The sequence below is a fragment of the Euprymna scolopes genome, chromosome 6 (genome assembly GCF_053919585.1).
Source record: "Euprymna scolopes isolate OS-2025 chromosome 6, ASM5391958v1, whole genome shotgun sequence".
Classification (NCBI taxonomy): Eukaryota; Metazoa; Mollusca; class Cephalopoda; order Sepiida; family Sepiolidae; genus Euprymna; species Euprymna scolopes.
The window spans coordinates 29,232,983-29,242,982 of record NC_136487.1 but is presented as its reverse complement, the minus strand read 5'-3'; the positions used below and the strand labels follow the sequence as shown (position 1 = coordinate 29,242,982).

At 34.6% G+C, this 10,000-nt stretch overlaps 1 protein-coding gene across 1 annotated transcript in view; it reads right to left on the bottom strand.

Annotated features, from left to right (window-relative positions):
* LOC145277597 (heat shock 70 kDa protein 12A-like) overlaps positions 1-2,108 on the bottom strand; it is a 150,993-nt gene extending 148,885 nt beyond the window's left edge. The window contains exon 1 of the mRNA XM_080129113.1: positions 919-2,108. Coding sequence (XP_079985239.1) covers positions 919-1,443 — 525 coding nt within the window. The 5' untranslated portion in view covers positions 1,444-2,108. The remainder of the gene's footprint in view (positions 1-918) is intronic.
* Positions 2,109-10,000: the final 7,892 nt, after the last annotated feature.

The following is a 10,000-nucleotide window of genomic DNA, read 5'->3' as shown; positions in this document are numbered from 1 at the left end:
ACTGTATACCTTCTTATATATATACGATTCTATGCCTTTATATATATATATATATATTATTATTATTATTATTATTATTATTATTATTATTATTTAATGTGTCCACATGAAATGTTTTGAAGAGATTTAATATTTTATGTATCGTTTGTTTCTGTATTTATTCCAACAGTGCTCAATACATGAGTAGAGGTTACGAGTGAGTTATAAAAATATATGGTAATTAAGCTACACAGAAGTTAGGCAATACGTTATGAAAATATATGGCAATTGAGTGATACTGAATATATGTACATATATATATGTATATATACATATGTGTGTGTGTGTGTGTGTGTGTGTGTGTGTGTGTGTGTGTGTGTGTGTGTGTGTGTGTGTGTGTGTGTGCTAAGACTAGGTAACACGAATTCGATGCATTTTAGCTGATTATTCCTACGAGAATAAAACGCGGATATTCTGTGTAACTTAATGACCATATACTTTCATAACTTGCTATATATATATATATATATATATATATATATATATATATATATATATACTAACTGAACATTTCTGGCGAGACTAGTATTCTAGTTCGTTTTGTTCAAAAATAATTTACAAAGACAAATTGGGAAGCAAGAGAAAAATTGATACAAATAATTTTATTACTACGAATATCTGCCAAACTCACGCCGCTGTGTGTTTTGAAGGATGCGTGTTTTCTTTTGTTTTCTTTTTCTACTTCTCTTTCTCATCGTTATCAGTGTCTAGTACGAATAGGTAATCTTTCTGTGACTTCATTAAACTGTATATGCCAATAGTAAGTATCTATGACTTCGAAGCGAGGAAAAATATGAAGTTATTGAGTTTGGGAATAGAAATGAAAAACACAGTAAAAGGCTTGCAATGAGCGTTAGAATTGTTGTGTATTTGGCTTACCTTATTGGCATATAGTTTCATTTTGAACCTGTCGAAATAGTAGTAGTCCGCGGCTTCCTCTTCGCTTAGGTCATTATATCTCGACACGGCATCAAAGCCGAAGGCCTCGAACTCAGCATCGGGCCTCAAGAGAAGGCACGTCGGGGTCTTGTGCAGCATGAACCCCTGCGTTTGACCCCAGTTCTTATTCGTGAAAATGGCATTTTTTTCTGAGCTGAGGGAGTAGGCATATCCAGAAAAAGTGGTGCCAAAGTCAATGGCGGTGACCAAGGAGAATGGTTCAGCCACCTCGCCACCGTCGGCATCGTTGACGTTCAGCTGATCCGTCTCGTGGCAGAGCCGCTCGGTGCTCCCCGTTGCACCACTGGCCGACGTGGATCCGACCGACGTGCGACCGGTCGACTCCGAGGACGAAGTAGAATTTATCGGCGCCTTGGACCCACACAAACTGGCAACCCCTATCGGCGGTGGGGGTGCTAGTTCTGTTGGGGGCCCATCGTCGATATCGTCTGATACGGCTGACATCCTAGTCAGTACGTGCTTAATGGTCGTCGTTTTATTTTTTTTAATGCTTCCTTATATTTAATGTCCCGATAATTTTTCTTAGATATATACATACATATAAAGATGGATATATATGTGTATATGTGTATATGTGAGTGTAGAAATATTGCGAGTGTGTGTTGTTTAGATTTCAGTTTTAGAACAAACGTATTTAGATATTAAAGCCGATTTGTGGTAATTGCCCTTGTTTGTTTGTTTGTTTGTTTGTTTGTCCGAGAAGCGCTCCTTGTTCTGAACGCGCGTGTCGCCTGAATGGAGGCTACTGAGGCTTTCGCGTCACTCGCGAACCAGTCGGTTGTTGAAAAGCGTCAGCCGCGTCGTTTCGTAGTTATGATAAGGCCGGCAGTTGTGGTGCAGAGAGAGGTAAATTGTGAAAAAAAATTTTAACTCCAACGACCTTACCCCCGCCTTGGTAAAAACTGATGGAGGAAGGTTTTACGGGTTTCCAGTCTCCATAAGTATATCAATAATATTTATATCTGCCTCTTCTCCGGGTAGATATAGAAAAAAAAATGAAAATGGACGTCTTTTGTTCTATATGTCTTAAATGCACGCCGACTACACTACAACAGTCGGCTTGTTTCTCCCGCCTCGCACACTCGCTACTACTATTGTCATTGGGATCTGGGAGGGGATATCCCCCTCAATATTCGTTATGTCTGTTTGTTCTTTTTCTTTTTTTTTTCTTTTTTTTTATTGCTTTCGTTTTCTTCGTCATTTTTATTTCATTTATTTATTTTTAACTATTTTTTATCGCCATTTTTTCTGTCGGTTGCCCCCTCTCTCTCTCTCTCTCTCTCTCTCTCTCTCTCTCTCTCTCTCTCTCTCTCTCTCTCTCTCTCTCCCTACTTTACTCTTACTCCCTCTCTACTTACTCTTAACCTATCTAGCCTTCATTTAGCTCGTCACTTACCTCTCTCCATGGCCTTTTTTTATTACCTTTTAAATTTTTCTCTCTGTCTATATTTTCTTGTACGGCTGCAATGCGTCTGTCGATTTAAAATTATTACATTTATTGTTTAGCTTTATATATATATATATATATATATATATATATATATATATATATATGTGTGTGTGTGTGTGTGTGTGTGTGTGTGTGTGTGTGTGTACGTATATATATATATATATATATATATATATATATATATATATATATATATATATATATATATATATATCTCGAGAATTACTTTTCTTTCTTTCCATTTTCCAGAATAATAATCATTTTTCTTCTTCTGACAATCTTTCTTCAAATACAACTCATTATTTCTGTTTTCATTTCTTAACTTTCCTTATTTTCTTTCTTTCGATCTATATTTTCTTTTATTTTTTAAATTTAATTTTTTTCTAAAAATCTCCATCAATTTCTTTCTTCTACATATTTTCTCTTCTTTTTCCAATATTCTTTTCTTTCTTTTTTCCCCCTTTTGTTTTTCATACTTTCATTTTCTCTTTACTTTCATTTTATTACTTTCTCCCTTTTCTTTTTTTTATTCGTCATTTTTTTCTTTCTTTAAATTTTCTTTTTTTTTTTTTCTTATCTCTTTCATTGGTTCTTGGTCAGCATCACCTCATATTAAAAAACAAACTAAAAGAATCTGTATATGTGACAAAACGAAAATGTCATATTTCAAACATAACGTAAAATGATCAAGTAGTTTTATTTTTAAATAAGAAAATCTAATTTTAATAGTAATATAAAAGCGAGTGTCTTGTCCGCCATTTTGAAAACAATCTAAAAAAGTACGAGGAGATAACTAAATAATTTAAACTTTTTATGCTTACGAAGTGGCATCAATCGTTAACAAATGGTTTTCTTTATAAAAATAAGACTATTTGATCAATTTATGTGATTTTTGGAATATAATTTTCGTTTCGTCACAGTTACACACATTCTACAGATTTGTCTTTGGATTTTTTTTAATGTGGAGAACACTTTTTCTTAACTGTTTATTACAGCTATTTTCTTTTTGTTCCTATTTTTCTTTTTTTTAGTTTTTGTCTTTATCCTTTTTTCTTATTTATTTTCTGTTTCTTTCGTTTGTCTTTTTTGTTTTGTTTTTCTCCAGTTTTTCTTTTGTTTTCTTTTGTTTTTATTTGTATTTTGTTTTCTTTTCTAAATCAAAATTTTCTTACTTCGTGATTTTATTTAATTTTTACTTTTCAACGTTTTCCCTTCTTTCTTCAATTTTTTTTCTATCTTTCTTTCTATTTTTATTATTGATTTCTCAGAAACTTAATCGAAGGCATAACCCTAACTTAACCCTAACATTTTTTCTTCTTTCTTTTCTTCGTCTTATTTTTCCTTGCTTATTTTTATTTTGAGTTCTTTCTTCCAGTTCTTTCCATATATTTTTATGTTCTATTCATACATTCATACTTTTCTTTTTCCTTTTTTGTTTTTATACTTTATTTTTACTGTTATCCTTTTTTCTTCTGTTCTATTCTGTTTTTGCCTCTTCTTTCTTCCATTTTACTTTTGATTCGTTACTCCTTAGTTCTGTTTTTATTGTTTCGTCTTTTTTCCTTCATCTTCTGCTTACTTTTCTTTTTTTCGGGGGGGGGGTCGCTTTAATTTGTTTTCTTTTTCTTATCTTCAACATTTTTCTTTCTTTTTGTTAAATGTTTAGAGTTATTTCCCTTTCTTTTCTCTTGCTCGTTTTCAGACATCACAAATGCATCACTTATTAGATTTTATTTGTGCCGCGTTCAAGTCCTTATTTTATTACTTATGCGATTACTACAGTGTGGAACGATATAATTTTCGCTCTAAAGAAAACAACACTACAGCTTTATTTTAAAACTTTTATTGAAAAATCAATTCAGGTAACTTGTAGAGCTGAGATCTATTCAATGCAACCGCCTTCAGCCTCAATCACCGCCCCGATACAGATCCGAAACTGGGAGCATGCCTTTTCCACAAGCGCCGGCGGGAGCTTCGCAAATACTCAGTGGATGGCGGCGATCAGGCTGGATTTGGTGTTGTGGGAGGTCATGTTGGTGATGTTCTCGACGTATGACCAAACGAAGTAGTCCAGCTGGTCCAGATCTGGAGAGGAGGGAGTACTAAAAGGAGGGTACAAATCCTGAGCAACTGAGCAACGTCGGTTCTCCCTGGTAGTTATATATATATATATATATATATATATATATATATATATATATATATATATATAACATATATATATAACATATATATATATATATTCTTTATGTAAATACAGCAATATCTTGCTACGATGTGCAGACCGTTTCAATCATATTTGATTTCATCAGGCAAGAACATTAATTTATGATTTTATCAGGTAAGAACTTGCCAGTCATGGCATTTTTTCTCTCCTCAAAATTTGAAAAGGTCTGGAACCTTTATAATTTTTGTATTTTAATTTTTCTTGCCTGATGAAATCAAATATTATTGAAACGGTCTGCACATCATAACAAGATATGACTGTATTTACATAAAGAATAAAAAATATATAATTGGGTCTCTTTGATTGAGCACTATCAACTACCCTTGTTCTTAATTTTTGGATATCTTTCTACCTGGAATTAATATATATATATATATATATATATATATATATATATATATATATATATATATATGTATATATATATATATATATATATATATATATATATATATATATATATATATCAGTATGCCTCACTTCTAGATCTATTTCTGACCACAGTTCCCGATGATTGTATAACGAATGTCCACAGCCCACTCGGGAACACTGATCACGTTGTGATAATGGTAGGAATCGCCCTTAATTCTGACCCAAGACTGAAGACCCACTGCTTAAAACAACGATATATTATAAAAAAAGCTGACTGGGAAGCCATCAGAGATCTCATTAGAGATGCCCCATGGGGAAATATCTTTTCTCTTCCAGCTGAACAGTGCGCAAATGAGACCACTGAAGGGTTAAAAACTGCAATTTAAACACATGTTCCCACGCGGAAATTTTATAGCAAACCCCACTCTCCCCAATGGTTGACTTCTACTTATGCAGCTGCAATTGCTCAAAGGCAGCATGCGTGCAGCAGATTCAACCCACATAAGTCCAGTTCAAACAGACAGAAGTATATAGAAGCTAGAAGTAAGAGAGAAATAGCGACAGCTAAGACTGAATACACTGAAACCACCAGAAAACCCATCGAAACACAGAAATTAGGAACTCGTGATATTTGGAAAATCTACAACAGTGTAGTAAATAATGGCCAGTCAACGATTCCCCCGCTGCCAAACGATCACAAGGTTGTTTGCATGGCAACCGAGAAGGTTAACCTGCTCGCCAGTCGGTTTGCATCAAACTCCACATTGGACCCGGCACACCACTTCCTCCCTGACTTTCCTTTGCGGACAGACGCCACACTAGATGACTTGAAAATCATCACCTCCCAGGTACATGGTATCATAAAAAACCTAGGCACCTCCAAAGCATGTGGACTCGATCTCATCCCGGCTGTGCTATTAACAAAATGCTTTGCTGAAGTTGCCCCAGTACCTCCAAAATGCCTTAGCGAATCTTGCTTTCCTAACTGCTGGAAAACCGCTTCTGTCGTACCAGTTTATAAGAATTCTGGCGAAGGAAATGACCCATTAAATTATCGCCCCACTAGCCTTCTCCCGCTTTTCGCCAAAATATAATAGTCAATCACTTTACAGCTGCCAAACTCCTGACCGACAATCAGTATGGATTTAGGCAAGCCCGTTGCACATCAGATATCCTAACTGTAATCTCTGAACGTATATACCGTTCACTGGACAAAACAGGGGAGGGTAGATCGGTAGCCCTCAATATATCTAAAGTTTTTGACAGAGTATGGCACGATGGTCTTCTAAGGAAAATTAGATCATATGGTATCACTGGAAGAATACATAAAGTCATTAATTCCTTCTTAAGTAAGAGAAAAATCCAAGTTGTCCTCGACTGTCGTACATCTAAACAATATGATATACATGCGGGAGTGCCTCAGTGGTCCATCCCCGGATCTTTATTATTCTTGATATTCATAAATGACCTTCTTGATAAAAGTGTCTCTGGGATGGGTATATTTGCTGATGACACCACTGTCTATAACAGGCACGAAGGGAAAGCAAATGAACACATATCTAAGGAAATGGCAGAAATACTAGAGGATGACCTCCAATCTGTAGTGGAATTGGAACAAAAAAGGATGGTCACATTCAATGCGGCTTGTTTCCTTCAATAATTACAAGAAACCTTCACTACCACCAATAGCAATGGCCAAGAACACATTAGCCGAAAGTACTTCCTTTAAACTCCTCTGCCTAATGTTTACAGGGAACATGAACTGGAATAGATACATTGAGAGCATTGCGAAGACTGCTGCGAAGAAGGTGGGCTCTCTCTACCATGCTAGAAAGCTACTAACGCCTGAAAGTATCCTGTGCCTCTATAAGGCCACCATTCGCCCATGTATGGAGTACTGTTGTCACATTTGGGCAGGTGCATCTGCTACTTGTCTCTCACTCCTTGACAGGGTTCAAAAGAAGTCGCCAACCTGATAGGTCCTGAACTGTCACCAAAGCTTCAGCCTCTGTCCAATCGACGAAATGTTGCATCCCTCTACCTGTTCTACAAGTACTGTATTGGTGAATGCTCTGACGAACTACAAGCACTTGTACCCCCTCGACGTAAATAACCCCGACAAATTCGACAAGCAGCTAAATCCCACCCTTTCACAGTAGAGATCCCTAGGTGTAAGAAAGCCTTTTACTTCAATAGTTACTTCCCCAGAACTGCTATACTTTGGAACTCCCTTTCGGGATTCTTCTTTCCCAACTGCACTGATATGCAGAAGTTCAAGTGTAATGTGAACAAACATCTTGCTACTCATCTCTCCTCATAATACCAACCCTGTCGGTGGGGCATTAGAATACGCCGACTGCCCTCCTGCAGAGGGTAAAAGTCCCTCAATGGGGGTCCTGGATATGACCTTAAACTATATCCAGTGGTGAGGCCCCAGCTTGTGGGCTTTGGGGAGTGTGGAGCCACCCTTTAATTACCATTGCTCCCAGGTCCACTCTGACCCGGAGTGGTAGTACCTGTTAGTGTCCCAACTATGGGTTAAATAGAAACCAACGTGCTGTACCAAGAATTTACTTATATATATATATATATATATATATATATATATATATATATATATATATATATATATACGCGTGTGTGTGTGTGCGCGTGTGCGTGTATGTATATATATATTTACATATGTATGTATGTACAAGTATATATATATATATATATATATATAGCAGACTCAAGCAATGCTGATTCAGGAGAGGTGTGGTTGAAGATTGCGCAACCCTTGCCTCACAATTACATGCGTAGGTGCCTCTACAGCGGGTATCCTTTTTCTTTCAAGACTGAACGGAGGCTGTGTTTTATATACGATGTTTCTCTTTGTTTGTCTGCACGTTTCACTTTTTCTCAGAAACTTCAGGGCCGATCCGACTAAAATTTTGTATAGATCTTTGCTATGATAAGGTGCGGCGAATTAAGTATTATAATATCCGTTCGATGCACGGTTAAGATTTTATATAGATTAATAGGGATTCATATTAATTCAAAACGAGCATAAATTTAACCATATAAAAATATCAATTTAGCATAAATCACTAATGGGATATAACTTTCCAATAGGACATTACGTTTTCCAGATTTTTAAGCAGCACGTATATATATATATTAAAGAAAATACTTAAAGTTTACGCATAAATCTATACTTTCGTATATTAAATTTATGCGAATAAATGAAGTAGGTATATATATATATATATATATATATATATATATATATATATATATATATATATATATATATATATATATATTAGAGAGAGAGAGCAATTTTTCTCTTGGGCATATTTCTATTCAATAAAATAGACATTTTTCATCTATTAATTCTATTTCCGGTCGTCTCCAACTTCCGAATAACAGTCTTCACTTCTGGCGGGAACTGGCTGATGTAATCACCATATTTATCATAAGTCCGAGTACGTTCCAATCTTTCAGGATACACGGTCAGGGATAGATTAATCTAACTTGTTTTTAACAATTTATATATTTTTCCCCATTTGTTCCTTATTGGTTATTTTTTTTTATTCGTTAATTGTTTTATTGTATTTACTTTTATTTTTATTTTTAGCCATTGGTTTGTAAATTTATTTATTTTAATAACTTTTCAAACATTTCAGAATACTATTATCATTAACCAATGGAAAAAAAAAGGAATAAATAAATGGAATAATTAACCAATGTCAAAATAAAAATAATTAACCAATAAGAAACAAAGGGGAAAACCGTATGCAAAGAGCCCCGTAGACATTACCAGGATGACGCCAAAAAGATTCGTATCATGCTGTAGACATGAAACCAACATTTTGGTAATTTTTAAATTTTTAGAGGACCAAAATAACTCTTCACAAGGCGTTCTCATTATTTTGTTATACCCTGCAATTGCAATTTCAAAAACACCTGATATTTCTGTCCCATATCCCGTTTTTCTTGTTTTGCTCCACTTTCATTTCCTCTTATCTAAACAGATTATATTTTTCTGTGTATATTAACAATACTTTATATTAAATTATTAGTTGTTTGATAACGCTGTCAGAGATAAGACAGGCCAGAATATGACGCGGAGAGACACTCCAAAAACACAAGTATGCTCATGTTAACTCTCTCTTTCTCTCTTTCTTTCTCTCTCTCTCTCTCTCTCTCTCTGTCTCTCTCCCTCTGTCTGTCTGTCTCTGTCTCTCTCTCTTTCCTTCTCTATCTCTTTCTTCTCTCTCTCTCTATCTCTCATATATATATATGTATATTTATATATATATATATATATATATATATGTACATATATATATATTGTTTTTAAATCCCGAAACAGTGTTTCATGGTAAACAACTGATGATCCCTTAAAAATAAATTATTATCCGTACTATAGTGAATTCGAGAGAGCAAGTTTATGCAGTTATTGCAGGTGATTGAATGACTTACTGACTAAAGGTAAAAAACTTCCAACACTATATATATATATATATATATATATATATATATATATATATATATATATACGTAGAATATTAATACGAAAAGTATAAAAGTTTATAACTTTTCTTTACTCGTTTTCTTATGGTGATATGCATGAAAACAAAAATTTCTTAGAAAAAAATTAAAAACTTTTTTACAAGAACATCATTTTCGACCGTTCCTTTGCTCTTCTTCAGAGTAATGGAAGAGATGTGCATGCACGGGGAAGGGAATGGAGGAGAAGGAAGAGCCAATGAGAAAGTGCCATGTAAGCCTTAGATTCATATAAGTAATACATATAAGTACTCAATAACTACTCCTTGAAAGCCATTGGATAATTATTGTTCGAAAAAAAAAACAATACAGACATCGCTTTTAACTCTAACTGTATTTTGAAACAAATGGAGAACTCTCTTTCTTTATTATTTCATACATGTATATGTACAGAGGTA